Below are 17734 nucleotides of genomic sequence, written 5' to 3' on the forward strand. Positions count from 1 at the left end.
ACATAGAGCTCAGTAAATGTCAGATACCACGATCATTGTTAGGATACCTGGGTCACAGCAGATGTTGAGGAGTAGCTTCGGAATTCTTTAGCAATTCCTTAGAGAGTGCTGTAGTTACCAGCTAAGTTAGGGTGTTGGCGGGTGTCAAGGGTGGAATGTCAATGAAACAGAAATTGTTCCAGGGTTTGTCTCTGTCTTGCAGTGGAATGGAGGGAGGGCAATTTGGCAGCTGCTTGCCCTCTGCTTTGCATTAACATGGCATCACAAAAACTCTGATCCTTTGAGTTGTGATGGTGTGAAGAACTGGGGCTGAGCCTGGGCCCCTAGGGCTGAGACTGTGAGGAGCTTAGGGGTGCATTTAGGGAATCGAGGCGGGTGGGTGGCTGAAGCAGGAAGCCAGTAGGTCTTCAGCTTCCTGGGGGGAGCTGGGAGTGGAACCCCCTGCCCCCAATGCCCTTCTCTATGCACGAATGGGGCTTTGGGAGTCTAAACTTCAGGAAAGAGTGGGGAGAGGTCAGGAGGCTCAGAGCTCCTCCAGACAGGGAGTCCCTGGAAGGTTCTGTCTAGTTCTTTGCCAAGTAGGGAAGATGGCTCATCCCCAGGGAAATTATTTCAATCAGGACTGGATGTTTAGTTAAAAACTGCCCCGTGAGAGGTCTTGAGACTTTGATCCTGCTGTAGCCCACAGGGGGTGTGATGTGCCAGACAGAAGGTGGCCCCCCAGCCCAGCCCTCAAATCGGGGGTCTGGAGAAGCAGGTGATCCCATTTTTGTTCCCAAGCACTGTCTGATTGCTTGGGACATTTTGCACACTCCATGCACCTCTGTCCTCCCAGGTCCCCACGGGGGCTCACCTCACCCCCTTCCCGGCTCTCCCACCCCCCCACTTCCCAGGTGGGTGCCCTGGTGGAGTCCCCTCCCCCAGCCCCAGCGGCCCCCTCCCCTCCCAGGAAGGAAAGCAGGAAGGCTCTCTCTACCCCGTATTTACACTGACGCGATTTGACTCCATGCTGAAAGCGGCATTGCTCATCTGCATCGTAGGCTTGGCCCGGCGCCACTGTTGGGTACACAAAGTCCTGTCTGGGGGGCCGGTTGTTCAGGCAGAGCCCCAGGCCCGAGCTGCCTCGAGAGAAAAGCAACTGTCATGCTAGGTGGCTGCAAATCAAGAGCTCAGGAGCCTCAGCTGGATGGGGGTCCCAGGGAGCAGCCCTGGTTTCTATCATCTCCCATGCACCCTGCCCCACCATGAGTGTGACCCGCTCTGAGGGACACTCAAGTGCATCCTCACTCTAGAAAGCTGGTGATGTAGTCACGGCTGCAGGATGACCACACGAATGGGTTAGTCTTCATGGTAATGTGGGCAGCCATGAGCTTGGCTGGGTCCTGACCACGGGCCCCACAGCTGTTTCCCACGCCGTCATGGTTCATGCCGAATCTGGGGAAAGGGGTGTCGGCTCTGCCGGGCGCTGAGGGACCCGCCCAGCTCCTCCCGTCCTCCCCCTCCTGTGTGCCCCGGCCTCACGTGTGCCCGATCTCATGGGCAATGGTGAACGCTGTGGCCAGGCCAATGTCCTCATTGACGCTGCAGCTTCTCTCGCGCTCACACATTCCGCCCACTGGGGCCAGGCCTGGGAAGATGGACATGTGGGGATGGGGCTGGGAGGCTCAGGATGGTGCTGGCTGGCCCCATCCACTTGCCAGGTCTCACCCCAGCCCACTGCCTTCATAGGCGCCTGAAACCTACGGGGCTCAGGTACCTAGTGTGCCGCAGGGTTTGTTCTTGTAGATGCAGATGTCATAGCTGTAAAAGGAGACGGGGGCAGTGAGGGGGCTGGGCTGTCTCCCTAAGCCCTGCTGATGCCACCATGCCCAGCTCTGGGGGTTGAGTCCTGCCTTGGAGGTGCCATCTGCCTCTCACCTGAAGCTGCATACAGGAGTGACTGACCACTTGAATGAATGAATGAGTGCATGCATGCATGAGCGAGAGAATGAGTGAATGAGGGCATCAGTGCCCAAATGGTCCCAAACCTCCCTTACCCATTATTCTCATGCAGCCCCTCCCCATCCCTGGCTCCCTTATGGGTGGCCCAAGCTTCTCTGCTCCTCGCAAACCCAGCAGAAGTGATCTCTGTTTGGACCCTCACGGTTCCCTGGACCACCTGTTTTCTCAGCCCCAGTCCTAGACCTCTCCTGTCCCCTCACCGTGTGATGAGCACTGCTGTGTCATGGTTAGCCACACCGTTCTCTGGAATGGCATTGCCATGGCCGCTGTGGTTCACGATGGATTTCTGCCACTTACAGAAGCTGTCCAGGGACTTGCCGGCGTGGTGGGTGATCTCCAGAGTGGGCTGGGGATGGACAGAGGGAAGTGCGTGGGCACCCACCACCCAGGGGACGGCAGGACATGCTGGTATGAAGGGGAAGGGGAAAGGGAAGGGGAAGGGGAGGGAGCCCCCCGCACCTGGTCCTCCGTGAGCAGGATGAGGCGAGTTACGAGGATGTTAATGGTGCTTCCCAGACTCGAGTCCTGGAAAAGTTTGGCAACCTGACCTCCAAGAAACAAGAGAGACCGAGTCTTAAGAGGAGCCCAGGGTAGAAAATGAAAAGCAAAAACCATGATAACAGCTTTGCTTTCATCAGGCACCTACTGTGTGTTGGGTCTTAGGCTAAACCTGCTATTAGGGTTTTTTTTTGTTGTTGTTGTTAAAGATGGAGGTCTTGGTATGTTGCTCAGGCTGGTCTTGAACTCCTGACCTCAAGTGATCCTCCTGCCTGGCCTCCCATAGGGCTGGGATTACAGGTGTGAGCCACCACACCCAGCCATGCATCAGTCTTTTCACGAATAGGTAGCATTTGTTGTTGTTACTATTTGTTGTTGTTGTTGTTTTTTGAGATGGAGTCTCGCTCTGTTGCCCAGGCTGGAGTGCGTGGTGCAATCTCAGCTCACTGTAACCTCCGCCTCCCGGGTTCAAACGATTCTACTGCTTCAGCCTCCCAAGTAGCTGGGACTACAGGAGCACATCACTACGCCCACTTAATTTTTTTTTTTTTTTTTGAGACAGAGTTTTGCTCTTTTTGTCCAGGGTGGAGTACAATGATGTGATTTCAGCTCACTGCAACCTCCACCTCCCAGGTTCAAGCGATTCTCCTGCCTCAGCCTCCCGAGTAGCTGGGATTACAGGCGTGAGCCACCGTGCCCAGCCATGTCTGCCTAATTTTTTTTTTTTTTTTTTTTTTGAGACAGAGTCTCGCTCTGTTGCCCAGGCTGGAGTGCAGTGGCGCGATCTCGGCTCACTGCAAGCTCCGCCTCCCGGGTTCACGCCATTCTCCTGCCTCAGCCTCTCCGAGTAGCTGGGACTACAGGTGCCCGCCACCACGCCCGGCTAATTTTTTTTGTATTTTTAGTAGAGACGGGGTTTCACCGTGGTCTCGATCTCCTGACCTCGTGATCCACCCGCCTTGGCCTCCCAAAGTGCTGGGATTACAAGTGTGAGCCACTGCGCCCGGCCATGTCTGCCTAATTTTTGTATGTTTAGTAGAGACTGGGTTTCACCATATTGGCCAGGTTGGTCTCGAACTCCTGACCTCAAGTGATCCTCCTGTCTTGGCCTGGCACAGTGCTGGGATTACAGGTGTGAGCCACCACGCCTGGCCATGCATCAGTCTTTTCACGAATAGGTGCTATTATCATCCCCAATTTACAGATGAGGAGACATGCAAAGAGAGGTTAGGACACAGCTGGTAGGTGTCAGAAGTGAGAGTCAAGTCCCCCAACCCCTGCTTACCCTGCTGACTGCCTCAAGTGTCTTTGTCCAGAGGCGACCTGAGGGATATACATGTCTGGGTTCATTCCACAGCTGTCTGAAGGTACCAATTTGCCCATCACCACAGGAAAGTAAAACTGTGAGGGCAGGAGGCTCTGGAGACAGTGGTCAGAGGAAAGGAGGAAGCAGCCCCAGGGATGAGTTGGCACAGAAGTCAGGGGCCAGGCTGTGCAGGGATCTTGGAACCCTGAGTAATCATTTCCCTGTCTGGAAATCCCCAGCATTTTTTTTTGGAGATGGAGTTTCTCTGTTGCCCAGGCTGGAGTGCAGTGGCGCAATCTTGGCTCACTCACCTCCACCTCCCGGGTTCAAGCGATTCTCCTGCCTCAGCTTCCCGAGTAGCTGGGACTACAGGTGCCCACTACCATGCTCAGCTAATTTTTGTATTTTTAGTAGAGATGGGGTTTCACCATGTTAGCCAGGCTGGTCCCGAGCTCCCGACCTCAGGTGATCCACCTGCCTCGGCCTCCCAAAGTGCTGGGATTACAGGCGTGAGCCACTGCGCTGGGCTGGAAACCCCCAGGAAATTCTGAACGCCCTAGGGAGAGAGGCCAGGCTCAGGCACAACAGAGTGCCATCAGGGACGACACTACACAACATTTTGGACCCTCTGCCTGTCTGCTAAACTTTTTGTTTTCCCTTTTGCTTCAGTGAAACAAGAGCACCATTCATCAAGCCCTTACTATGTGCCAAATAGCCTACCTGGCTTCCCTCCCACCAATCCCTACTCTCTAGGGTAGCTACCATTATATCTCCATTTGATACAGTGGTACGCTGAGGCTTAGAGAGGTCAAGACTCTTGCCTGAGATCTCGGATGGAAATGGACTATATCTGAATGTGGGTCAGGGAGGTCAGTCTGTAGGAATTTATAAGTAGGTGCTTGTGCAAGAATGCTGCGTGAATACAGATGTGTGCCTGTGTGTGTACTGCTAACCTCAACGAGTACCTGTGAGTGAGCTATCTACCTATCTATTATCTATCTATCTATCTATCTATCTATCTATCTATCTATCTATCTATCTTGAGACAGAATTTCCCTCTTGTTGCCCAGGCTGGAGTGCAATGGTGCGATCTTGGCTCACTGCAACCTCTGCCTCCCGGGTTCAAGCAATTCTCCTGCCTCAGCCTCCCAAGTAGCTGGGATTACAGGCACCCACCACCACGCTCAGCTAATTTTTGTATTTTTAGTAGAGACAGGGTTTCACCATGTTAGCCGGGCTGGTCTTGAACTGCTGACCTCAGGTGATCCACCCACCTTGGCCTCCCAAAGTGCTGGGATTACAGGCGTGAGCCACCGTGCCCAGCCTACTGCGATTTATTTATTTATTTATGAATGAATGAATGACAGGGATCATAACCCATCGCAGTCTCAAACTCCTGGGCTCAAGTGATCCTCCTGCCTCAGCTTCCTGAGTAGCTGGGACTACAGGCGTGTGCCACATGCTCCGCTAATTTTTAAATGTTTTGTAGAGATGGGGTTTCACTATGTTTCCCAGGCTGCTGTGTGCTTATTTTTTAATTTTTTTTGAGACAGAGTCTTGCTCTGTTGCCCAGGCTGGAGCACAGTGGCGTGATCTCAGCTTACTACAACCTCCACCTCCCTGGTTCAAGCGATTCTCCTGCCTTAGCCTCCTGAGTAGCTGGGATTACAGGTGCCCACCACCACGCCCGGCTAATTTTTTGTATTTAGTAGAGACAGGGTTTCACCAAGTTAGCCAGGCTGGTCTCGAATTCCTGACCTCAAGTGATCTGCCCACCTTGGGCATGAGCCACTGTGCTCCGCCTGTGTGTATTTTTACACACAGCAAACACTTATATGCCACCTACTGCATGCCAAGAACTGTTCTATATACTTTATGAATGCACTGGATCTACCTTAGCTTTATAAAGTAGATACCACAATTATGCCCATTTTACAGATAGGTAAGACAAGGCAGAGAGGTGAAGTAACTTGCTAAAAGGCAGATAGTTAAAAAGTGGCAGAGTGGAAATTTAAGCCCAGGCAGGTTCCCTCTGCCCAGGGCACCTCTGCATCTAGTCACTGTGCTTATGCTCTTTCTCCTCCTCGTTCATTGCCATATGCAACCTTCCTTTCTTTCTTTCTTTCTTTCTTTTTTTTTTGAGACAGAGTCTCGCTCTGTCGCCCAGGCTGGAAGGCAGTGGCGCAATATTGGCTCACTGCAACCTCCGCCTCCTGGGTTCACGCCATTCTCCTGCCTCAGCCTCCCGAGTAGCTGGGACTACAGGAGCCCGCCACCACGCCCGGCTAATTTTTTGTATTTTTAGTAGAGATGGGGTTTCACCGTGTTAGCCAGGATGGTCTCAATCTCCTGACCTTGTGATCCGCCCGCCTCGGCCTCCCAAAGTGCTGGGATTACAGGCATGAGCCCCCGTGCCCAGCCTGCAACCTTCCTTTCTACTCGTGTCCCCACGTCAGGGATTGGGGTGGGATGGTAGCCACCCCCTTGCCTAACACTGGAGGCTGGCTCCAAGTCCTCAGGGCTGTGTGCCCAGGGAGGGGAAGGCACTTACAATGTTCATAATGGCCAGCACGTACTGCTCCACATCCCGGCGCCCGTGATAGGCCACCATCATCTTGTCAGCCACCACCAGGGTCTCCACGTAGCGCTCTCGGCTGACCGATCGCTTCAGGCCTGGCTGGCCACGCTCTGTTTCATTCCCCAGGGGCCTGGCAGGCGGTGGCTTCAAGGTCCGCAGCCACCATGGCCGCCCTTTCCACGGTTTCTCATCTAGGGAACCCAGTAGAGCAATTAAGCCCTGCCCTGCTGGTGGGATGCAGAGCTGCCTGACAACTGTCTTGTCCAACCTCTGACTGGCTACCTCTCTCCCCAACAGTCTGGACAGACAATTTCTGGTCATTCTGCTGCCTTCTCTTGTTGTCCAGCTACCTGTGTCATGGTCTGTCTGCCCAATGGGCTGCCAAACACTTCATCGTTTTTCTTATTCTTTTTTTTTTTTTTGAGACAGAGTCTCATTCTGTCACCCAGGCTGGAGTGCAGCGGTGCGATCTTGGCTCACTGCAACCTCCGCGTCCCAGGTTCAAGCAATTCTCCTGCCTCAGCCTCCCGAGTAGCTGGGATGACAGGCATGTGCCACTGTGCCTAGCTAAGTTTTGTATTTTCAATTGAGACTGCATTTCACCATGTTGGCCAGGCTGGTCTCGAACTCCTGACCTCAAGTGATCCACCCGTCTCAGCCTCCCAAAGTGCTGGGATTACAGGTGTGAGCCACTGTGCCCGACTGCCTGATTGTTTGTCTACAGGGCATCTTGGCAATACCATCTCTATTTTTTTGTCAATGTCCTACTTCTTGAGAATATTGTAGTCTACCATGATGTCACTGTCCCACTGCCAAACTGTTGAGTTGAATAACAGCCTGACTTCTCCCACTGTTGGTTGTATGGCTGTTCCACTGCCTGTTTGCCAAGCTGTTCAGCTACCAGCCTGCCCCCCTGCCTAAATGTCCAACTGAACACTTGCACGACTGTCCCACAGCTAAGCTGATTTGTTGAACCACTGTCCCATGATGACCAGCATGATTGTACAATTCACTGACAATTCCACTGCCCGAATGGAATGGTGTGAACCAGCCTGTTTTGCAATCTGAACTGTGTGCTTGGACAACACATTGTCCTTCTAGCTGAGCAACTTTCCAATCAATGCACTGCCCAATTAGATCAGTTAGTTCTAACTGCAAAGCACTGCAGTTAGAACAATCATACTGCCTGATGTACTACAACCAGATGGTCTCATGGACCACCTAACTGTGACATCATCCACCTTTTTTCTGTCTGTACTGCCGACTGTGGCTGTATGTCTACCACAGCATCCTACTCATAGAGTATTTGATTATATAGTTAATTCAATATCACACTGTTCTGCTTTTCCATCTAACATTCATCTGATTTTCTTTTTTGAGACGGAGTCTTGCTCTGTCGCCCAGGCTGGAGTGCAATGGCACAATCTCAACTCACCGCAACCTCTACCTCCCGGGTTCAAGCGATTCTCCTGCCTTAGCCTCCTAAGTAGCTGGAATTACAGGCGTGCACCACTACGCCTGGCTAACTTTTTCGTATTTTTAGTAGAGACAGGGTTTCGCCATGTTGGCCAGGCTGATCTCGATTTCCTGACCTCAAGTGATCTGCCCATCTCGGCCTCCCAAAATGCTGGGATTATGGGCGTGAGCCACTGTGCCTGACCCTGATTTTCTATATATATTTTTTGAAACAGGATCTTGCTCTGTTGCCCACGCTGGAGTGCAGTGGTGTGATCAAGGCTCATTGGAGCCTCAACCTCCCTGGCTCAAGTGATCCTCCTGCCTCAGCCTCCCAAGTAGCTGGGACTACAGGAGTACACCACCACACCTGGCTTAGTTTTTCTATTTTTGGTCAAGATAGTGTCTCACTATGTGGCCCACGCTGTTCTCAAACTCCTGGGCTCAAGTGATCTTCCTGCCTCAACTTCCCAAAGTGCTAGGATTACAGGTGTGAGCCACCATGCCCGATGTGACCTGGTTTCCTAGCAGTACGATTGTGTTGGTAAGTATTTTGTTGGTATACAGCTTTCCTTCTCTCTCATTTCTTAAATGCCTGATTGTGCAACCATCCTCCTACCAGTCTGATCGTAAATCTGGCCTTTTGGCTGTATAACTGCTGGAGTATCTGATACAACCACCACACTGTCTAACTGTCTGATCGGATGATAATCCTAGAGAAGGAATGGTTTTATACCTGAACACCTTTCTGGCTGTCTTACTCAGCGCTGGGCTAGGTGACTACAGCAGGGATAAGATTATTCCATAGCTCCACTGGTTTGCCGTCTGAGGATATGTCTCTGCTGGCCCCTGGATAGAACTCCCTATTTTTTTGAGACGGAGTCTTGCTGTGTCGCCCAGGCTGGGGTGCAATGGCACAATCTCTGCTCACTGCAACCTCTGCCTCCCGGGTTCAAGTGATTCTCCCGCCTCAGCCTCCCGAGTAGCTGGGATGACAGGCATGCGCCACCACACCCGGCTAATTTTGTATTTTTAGTAGAGATGGGGGTTTCACCATGTTGGTCAGGCTGGTCTTGAACTCCTGAGCTCAGGTGATCTGCCCATCTCGGTCTCCCAAATTGCTGTGATTACAGGTGTGAACCACCGCGCCTGGCCTGATTTTTTTTTTTTTTTTTTTTTGAGATGGAGTCTTGCTGTCACCCAGGCTGGAGTGCAGTGGCGTGATCTTGGCTCACCACACCCTCCACTTCCCTGGTTCAAGCGATTCTCCAGCCTCAGCCTCTGAGTAGCTGGGATTACAGGCACCCACCACCATGGCTGGCTAATTTTTGTATTGTTAGTAGAGACGGGGTTTCTTCATGTTGGTCAGGCTGGTCTTGAACTCCTGACCTCAGGTGATCTGCCCACCTCGGCCTCCCAAAGTGCTGGGATTATAGGTGTGAGCCACTGCACCCGGCCGGAACTCCGTAATTATATCACTGTGTCCCCTTCTCAGCAGCTCCATTCTTCCCCTCGCATAGCTGCCTGCTGACTTTCTGGATAAAAAGACACTGCTGCCTCAAGGGAAAGACACTGTGTAGCCCTCTGCCCATCCCCAGAAAGACCAATGTACCTCTCACTCCACAGGCTGTGTCCAGGTGGGGGTGACGCAGAGAGGAACGCTTGTACACCACATGTGGTCCACTCTCCTCCGGGCCCGGAGAACCCTTGGGCCCACCGTGCAGGGGCTCAATCAGGTACTCTTCGTCGTCTGCCACAATCAGGCCGTGCTGGGTTTTGAGAAGTGGGACAGAAAGCTCTCAGGATCAGGTTCTGGAGCTTAGGACCCCTGGGACCTTCTCTCTGTCTTTATGATTTCATTCTTATCAGGTTTATTTTGCTATTTCTTTTTTTTTGGCATAGGTAATTAGTATCCATGCTATTTATTTATTTTTTTCTTTTTTTGGAGACAAGGTCTTACTCTGTCATCCAGGCTGGAGTGCAGTGGTGCAGTCATAGCTCACTGCATCCTCAACTTCCTGGGCTCAAGCGATCCTCCTGCCTCAGCCTCCCAAGGAGCTGGGGCTACAGGAGCACACCAATATGTTTGGCTAATTTAAAAAATTTTTAATTTATTTTTCATAGAGATGGGGTTCCACTATGTTGCCCAGGCTGGTCTCGAATTCCTCGCCTCAAGTGATCCTCCTGCCTCGGCCTCCCAAAGTGCTGAGATTACGAGCATGAGCCACCATGCTCAGCCTCTAATTTCTTTTTATTTTAAAATTATATATAGTGTATGTGTATATTATGTATGTATGTGTATATATACACATACACATATATAATTATATATTATATATTTATACATATAAAATATATATATTATATATATATATATATTTAAAGAGACAGGGTCTTGCTCTGTCGCCCAGGCTGGAGGGCAGTGTTGTGATCTCGGATCACTGAGACCTCCCCCTCCTGAGTTCAACTGATTCTCCCACCTTAGCCTCTTGAGTAGCTAGGATTACAAACACACACCACCATGCCTGGCTAATTTTTATTTGTATTTTTAGTAGAGACGGGGTTTCACCATGTTGGCCAGGCTGGTCTCGAACTCCTGACCTCAAGTGATCTGCCCGCCTCACCCTCCCAAAATGCCAGCACTACAGGCATCAGTCACTGCACCCAGCCTCTAATTTTTTGAGATTGATGTTCAGCTCATTCATTTTCAGCCTTACCTAAGGCTGTACATTTTCCTTTAAGTACTGCTTTAGCTGCATCCCCAAAGTACTGATTCGCTCAAAACACTTTAAAAATGTCCCACTATCATTCCTTCTCTGCCCTTTATGTAGAAGTGTTTTTCTTAACTTCCAAACTTGTGGGCATTTCCCCCCACTTTCCAGAATCCTCAGCTCACCAGGCCTCCACAGGTGCTGATGGCCACATGGGAGCTGCTGGCCTGGCCCTGCAGGTGACCAGCGTAGAGGCAGTGGGGCCGGGCAGCCCTCTGCCAGGCCAGGCCCTCCCGTGTCCAGTACTCCACGGAGACGTGCCCTGCCAGTAGACGGGAGCTGCGGGTCAGGTTCAGCAGGAAGTGGGTGCTGGGCGCGGCCACTTTGTAGAAGAGGCGGGACTCGGCTGTGGCCCCCGTGCCCCGGCGCTGCCTCCGGGGAGGAGGTGGCGAGAAGGCCAGCAGTGCCCCGTTGTGGTCCACGCGGGTGGGGAAGGCGATCTCATAGCTCTCCAGACTGGACAGGAACTCATCTGTGGGTGAGGGTCAGAGGCCTGGGGTGGGCCCTGGTTTTAGTGGACCCCTGTGTCCTGGCTGTTAGGCTGCTGGAGCAAGTGATGCTGGCCCCACTGACCCCCGAAATCCAGGGAGTTGGCTGCAAGGCTCCCGCCTATTGACCCCAGGGCCTTCCCCCATTGACCCCCACGCCAGCCCCCTGATACCTCTTTCTGTTGGAGCCCATCTGGTCTCTTACATTTTTCGCTCCCTCCCCACCGCCACCACCGGACATCCCCTACCTTGAGACCGGAAGGCGTGCGTGACCTCGAACATGAGGCCCAGCCCCAGGGCGAGGGCCCAGCGGAGGATCTGGCAGGCGGGAGCCATAGAGGCCACGTGTCCACATGTCTCTCCCCAGCCCCGGCTGCCGGCAGCCCCCACAGTGCCGCCTCCCCTGTTCACAGCCTGCGCAGCATCACCGGGCTCCTGGGAGGGGGGAGCCAGGTAAGGGGGCGCCTGGTCCCGCTGTCCAGCACAACCAATGCCAAGGCCAATCATGGCCAAAGCTTTTCACCTGACTCTGAAGATTCTCAACGCATTTTCTCACTCAGTCACTCCCCTCTCCCCACCTCCCCTTCCAATCCTTCCTACACGCCTACAAGAGGACAGGCAGGGACTGAAACGCTGGGAGTACCTCCTATGTGCCAGCTACTGGCCCTAGTTTTCACACCACTGCATTTCTGTTCTTTTGTTAAGAGACAGGGTGTTGCTCTGTCACCCAGGATGGAGTGCAGTGTTGTGATCATAGCTCACTGCAGCCTCCACCGCCTGGGCTCAAATAATCTTCCTGCCTCAGCCTCCCAAGTAGCTGAGATTGCAGGTGCAAGCCACCACACCTGGCTAATGTTTTTGTTCTTTTGGAGAGACGGGGGTCTCACTTTGTTGCCCAGGCTGATCTTGAACTCCTGGCCTCAAGGGATCCTTTCACCTCGGCCTCCCAAAGCACTGGGATTACAGGCGTGAGCCACTGCACCCAGCCCACCATATTTCATTTCCAAAATAACTGAGAAGTCATGGTCATCACGCTCTTTTTTTTGAGATGGAGTCTCACTCTGTGGCTCAGGCTGGAGTGCAATGGTGCAATCACAGCTCACTGCAACCTCCGCCTCCCGGGTTCATTTGAGTCTCCCGCCTCAGCCTCCTGAGTAGCTGGGATTACAGGCACGTGCCAACACGCCCAGCTACTTTTTTGTATTTTTAGTAGAGATGGGGTTTCATCATGTTGGCCAGGCTGGTCTCGAACTCCTGACCTTGCATCACACTCGTATCACTCATCTTTTTATAGATGAGGAAATAGACTCAGGAGTGACAGAGTTTGCCGTGGGTCACGTTGCTAGAAAGTGGTGGAACCTGGGTTCATTCATTGGGTTATAGCCTCTGGTGGAGGGTGGAGGGGGGCATGACAGCCAGGCATGCTAAGGATAGCAACCCCTACTTGCCCTAGCCCTGTGGGGTTCCATCTCTTAGGAGTGACAGATAACAGTCAAGTGAATGGAGAATAGTTCAGATTGTGACATGTTCTCTAGAAGGTATCAATGGGGAGACTGGGAAGCAGAGGTTCAAAGCATAAGAAATCAACGGTGTGAAGAGACAGGAGAAGGTGCACCAGGAGGGGAAACAGCAAGGTCAAAGGTCTGGAAGTGGGGTAGAGCCTGGCATGCGCCCAGGCAAGGTGGGTGCAGAAGAGCAAGGGGAGGCTGGCATCAGAGGCACTTGAAGGCTGGGGTGGTCAGTGTGAATTTTCAAGCCAGATTAGAGCTAAGGCTCCCACCCACGCATCCACTGTCCTGGGCCCTGTCTTTGGATTCTCTGAAATGGGTAGCACCATTCAAGCCAGATTTTTAAAGCTAAGGCTAGTACTCCAGTCCTCCAGACTTTCATATGCCCACCCACGCACCCACTGTCTTGGGCCGTCTTTGGATTCTCCGCACCGGGTAGCACTATTCACTCCCACCCTCCCAGGCCTCTCCTCCACCCTGTGTTTCCGTCCCCGTCCTCTATTCAGATTCTTTCAAGGCTTCAAGCCAGCCCGCCCCGCAGGTCTCAGTCTCTCCAGCATCTGCCCCAGGCCAGCCTGCCGCAGACACCACTTTGGGCCACCACCCTGTGCCAAACCCTCTTCCCCCACCCTCCTGTCTCCACCCTCCTCCTCCTCTGTGCAAAATCCCTTAATCACAGAGTCTTGTTTTCTTTGCAGACCAGCCAAGTCTGAGAGTCAATCCCCAAACAGGGCAGTTCAGCCCCGAGGGAGGGAGCCAGGTTTTTGCCAAGTTGCTGATGGGCCGAGAAGCCCACATTCCCCACTTCTGCTTGGATCCCTCTAGTGACGGGGAGCTCACTCATAGATATTCTATGACCCCGCTGCACTCTTTAGCTGGGCTAATGTCCATTCCTTTTGTTGTTGTTCTCTCTCTGTCTCTTTCTTTTTTTTCTTTGAGACGAAGTCTCACTCTGTCACCAGGCTGGAGTGCAGTGGTGCGATCTCTGCTCACTGCAACCTCTGTCTCTAGGGTTCAAGTGATTCTCCTGCTTCAGCCTCCTGAGTAGCTGGGACTACAGGTGTGTGCCACCATGCCCAGCTAATTTTTGTATTTTTAGGAGAGACAGGGTTTCATTATGTTGGCCAGGATGGTCTCAATCTCTTGACCTCATGATCCGCCCACCTTGGCCTCCCAAAGTGCTGGGATTACAGGTGTGAGCCACAGCACCTGGCCTCTCTCTCCTTTTTATTTTTATTTTTTTTACCTTTTGGGGGCTTCAGTTGGTGGAGTGGTGTTGGGCCCCTGTATGGATCCTTCCCTCGCCTGCTCCCTGCACCTGGGCCTCTCTGGGCCTTGGTTTCTTCTTCTTTGGAGCCTGGGCAGGGAGGGGTCAAAGAAGAGGAGCCGGGCTGGTCTTCAGCACTGAGCTGGGTCTGTAGTTGAGGGATCGCTGAGGAAATTCTGACCCTCTCTCTGCCCCTGGAGAACTTCCTCTTAGACTTCTTCTTTCTTCTGTTCCTAATGAACCCCCTCCAACAAAAACCTACCTCCTCTCCCTCTCCCTCTCTTCTTGCTTCTTCTCCCCTATTCCTTTGGAAGTGTCAACCAGCTCCCAGATCAAGGCCCTTCCTGGTTGGGCACCTCTGACCCCTGCTCCTGCCCTGAGCCACCCCCGAAAGGTGGCAACATTCTCATTGCAAGTGAAGCAGGGACCTCACCCCTTTCTCCCATTGGCTCCCTCCCTCCTCTCCTGTTCTTGCACTGCCAGGCCTGGTGCCCTGTCCTCGTCCTTCAGGGGCTCTCTCTGCTCTTGTCTAGAGTGTCTTTGGGTCTGTCCCGGTCCCCCTAAGACCCTCAGTCCTCATCACTGTCCTCTGAAGTGAGGCGCTCCTCCCAAAACCCTCACACCCCCTTCTGTGCTTTGGGCTCAGGAGGGGTATGAGGGACAAGGCTTGGGACATAGTGGAAGGACCCAGCATAGGGGGTGAGGACAGGGGAAGGGGACTCACCTGTGCACAGTGTATGGGGTAGGGGGAGGAGGGAGGTCTGCAGAAGGCTCACAGGTGTCTGAGCTGGGGCCCAGCCCACAGGGTGGTGGGGAGGTGTGACACAGCCCAGGGCACCGGGTGGTGGGGGGACATGAACAAGGCAGTGGGTCTGGGGCAGAAGATGAAGCTTGAGAGAGGCTCAGGGACAGAGATGGTGGTGGCCAACAGGATGTCAGTGAGGGATCTGCACTGCGGCGTGTGTGTGTGTGACTGCATGTACATTACAGCATGTATGTGAGTGTGTGACCCTGTGTGTGACTGTGAGCGTGTGACTGCATGTGCATTATGGCTTGTGTGTGTGACCCTGTGTGTGTGCGTGACTGCATGTGCATTACAGCATGTGTGTGTGACCCTGTGTGTGTGTGTGTGTGTGTGTGTACCCAGGCCTGGCCATTCCTCCAGCCCCTCCTCCCCAAAGGCAGGAGGGAGGTGGCCAGCGTCGGGGAGGGTGCCAGGCCTGGAGGAGGAAATGCCTCCGGGAAATGGAAGTGGCTTAGAAACAGAGGCTGGGTCCCGTCCCATCCCATCCCGGGGATCCTGAAGGGACGCTAAGCTCCACACCCAGACCTCTCCGGCCAGGCTGAGGGGACAAGGCCGACGGAGGGTCCCCCGTGGAGGCCAAGGCCGAGTCTCCCCAGGCAGAGGCCCCAGCCTGCCGGCCTCCTCTCGGCTGCACATCTGGCCGGGCCAGCAGGAGGCAGCCCCTGCCTGAGAGCAGACAAAGGCCCAGCCGGGGCCTGCAGGAGGAGGGGGCCGGCGCCCGAGCTGGTCCCCCACAACCGGCCGCTAATTAAAGGCCCTGAGCCCGACCGCTGGAGACACCCTGAGACAGACGGCTGTGGCCTCAGTGACCAACTCAGGGGAAGTGGGCGGCGCCACTCCCACACCCAGACACACAAACACACACTGGCAGCGACACACACACCCCGCACAACCAGAGACCGGCGCTCGGGCACTGCAGACCCACAAAAGACGCCAGGACGCCTCCACCGCAGACACACACGCCGACAGGCTCAGTGCACACTCACACACCCAGAGACAAACACATGGAGACACACAACCACACACTCCAGACATGTGTAAACACACACTCATTTACACGCGCACACACGGGACAAGACAGAGAAACACGCGGACACACAAATACACGCACCCGGGGCCTACACACACAGAAACACACACTCACATACATACACAGACAATCCAAGGAGACAGACACACAGGCCTACACGCTGACACATACACACTCATTTGCATGCTCACACCAAACCAGAGACAAACTCACGAGTCCCACAGACCTAGACACCCCCCCACACCAGACACACACACACAGGCATTTACACACTCATCACACTCAGAGGCAAACGCACACATGCTTGAGGACACACACACAAACCCAGACACACACACACTCACCTCCAGATCTGCGCGCACATAGCAAACCCCTATGCGCACACACTGTCCAAACAGACACACAAGAGACTCATCCCCAGGCACTGACACACACATGTAATGCACAACCACTCTGCCCCTACTTGGACGGACACACACACACACACACACACAGCGCAAACAAACCCACGGCAACCCCGGGCGCGATCAGTGGCGCGCGCACTTGGGGACCTCAGGCACCGACCGGAGTCGCACAGCGGGACGCCCTCCCCCATCCAGGGCACCACAGCCCCACGCCCTCACAGCCCGATGCGGACACACGAAGTCCCACTGAGTCACACACCCCCGGGCCCCCCGCCCGCGCCGCTACCTGCGCCGCGCCCGGGGCCTCCGCGCCGTCGCCGCCGCTGTCTCGCCGCCCCGCGCGCGCAGGAAGGGAGGGAGCGAGCGAGCGCGGCGGCGTGGCCGGGGGAGGGGGCGCGGGGAAGGCACTTCCTGAGCCGCCTGCCAGGGTTATAAAAAAACCCCCAAACCGCGCGCGGCCAGAAACCCCGCCCGCCCGCCGCCGCCCGGCCTGGGCCGCGGGCTGGACCCCAGCCAGGGACCCGGGAACTCGGGCCGCCCCGCCCGGGACCAGCGCCCCCGCCGCGGGGGAGGGGGCTGGGGAACCGCGGGGGGCGGGGAGGGGACGAAGCGGGAGAAATCGAGTGGCGGCGGGGAGAATGGGCGGGGGAGGGGAGAAAGAATCAGGTGGGGGATGGGGATGGAGGCAGAATCGGGCGGGTGGGGGTTCGGGGAAAGGGAGGAAGAGGAGAAGGGAGAGGTTGGGGGAGGGGGAAGTTTGAATGGGAAGGGGTAGGGGGAGATGGAGGCCTGGAGGAAGGGGCTGAGTGGGGTGGGGGGAGGTGGGGGTCTGGAGGAGGGGCTGAGTGGGGTGGGGGGGGTGGGGGGAGGTGGGGCCCTGGAGGAAGGGGCTGAGTGAGGTGGGGGGAGGTGGGGGCCTGGAGGAGGGGCTGAGTGGGGTGGGGGGAGGTGGGGGCCTAGAGGAGGGGCTGAGTGGGGTGGGGGGAGGTGGGGGCCTGGAGGAAGCGGCTGAGTTGGGTTGGGGGCCACGGGAAGGAGTGGAGGGGGGTAAGGAATGGGGCAGGAGGGGGGATGGGAGCATGAGATGCTGGGGTTGGGGAGGGGAGAGCCCACTTCCTCGCCAGCCTCTGCGGCATCAACAACAGCTGTTATTTATTGAGGGCTGGGCCTGGCTCAAACAAGCATTTATTGGGCGCCTCCCGTGTGCCAGGCACGGTGCCCGGGGCGGGAAATAAGTCCCAGCTCGGCCCCGCCCTCTCTGAGCTCTCAGGGGGTTTTGATGGGTCCTGGGCCTGGCCTTCGTCTCTGTGCCTTAACTCCTTTGCCATGATGTAGGCGCAGCTGGTCCCATTTCACAGATGAGGAAACTGAGGCCACAGAGATGGGGAGAGTGAAAATTCTGTTGGAACCGGAGCCCTCTTGGTCTTGGTCACTCTGGGTCTCGCTCCATAAAGTGAACAAATGCGTGAATAATGAGGACCTGGATGGTTGGGGCAGGGCTGGGATTTGAACCCCAGGTGCCTGGTACAGTGCCTGGTTCCAGGGAAGGGCGGTGACCCCCAGGCCTCACAATTGCAGGCATTTCCCAGGAACGCCCCCCCAGGGAGCTGGGCAGAACCTTGG

General features: G+C 54.8%; 1 protein-coding gene across 6 annotated transcripts in view; it reads right to left on the reverse strand.

Annotated features, from left to right (window-relative positions):
* The window catches only part of ADAMTS10 (ADAM metallopeptidase with thrombospondin type 1 motif 10), a 30986-nt gene extending 14431 nt beyond the window's left edge, over positions 1–16555 (reverse strand). Inside the window, exons 1-12 of one of the 6 annotated variants that reach the window (XR_008650029.2) lie at positions 16398–16541; positions 13852–13962; positions 11346–11532; positions 10735–11081; positions 9451–9607; positions 6357–6574; positions 2461–2544; positions 2202–2347; positions 1757–1800; positions 1522–1627; positions 1288–1434; positions 977–1118 (exon numbers count right to left, since the gene is read on the reverse strand). Coding sequence is in view for 5 of the 6 variants with exons in the window: in XM_055236743.2 (XP_055092718.1) it covers positions 977–1118; positions 1288–1434; positions 1522–1627; positions 1757–1800; positions 2202–2347; positions 2461–2544; positions 6357–6574; positions 9451–9607; positions 10735–11081; positions 11346–11433 (1479 nt within the window). In the remaining variant the exon portion in view is untranslated. Of the gene's footprint in view, positions 1–976; positions 1119–1287; positions 1435–1521; positions 1628–1756; positions 1801–2201; positions 2348–2460; positions 2545–6356; positions 6575–9450; positions 9608–10734; positions 11082–11345; positions 11533–13851; positions 16316–16397 lie in introns of those variants that run through there. The other 5 variants (XM_055236743.2, XM_055236748.2, XM_055236749.2 and 2 more) reach the window with 5 other exon arrangements.
* Positions 16556–17734: the final 1179 nt, after the last annotated feature.

Source organism: Symphalangus syndactylus, chromosome 13 (assembly GCF_028878055.3).
Source record: "Symphalangus syndactylus isolate Jambi chromosome 13, NHGRI_mSymSyn1-v2.1_pri, whole genome shotgun sequence".
Classification (NCBI taxonomy): Eukaryota; Metazoa; Chordata; class Mammalia; order Primates; family Hylobatidae; genus Symphalangus; species Symphalangus syndactylus.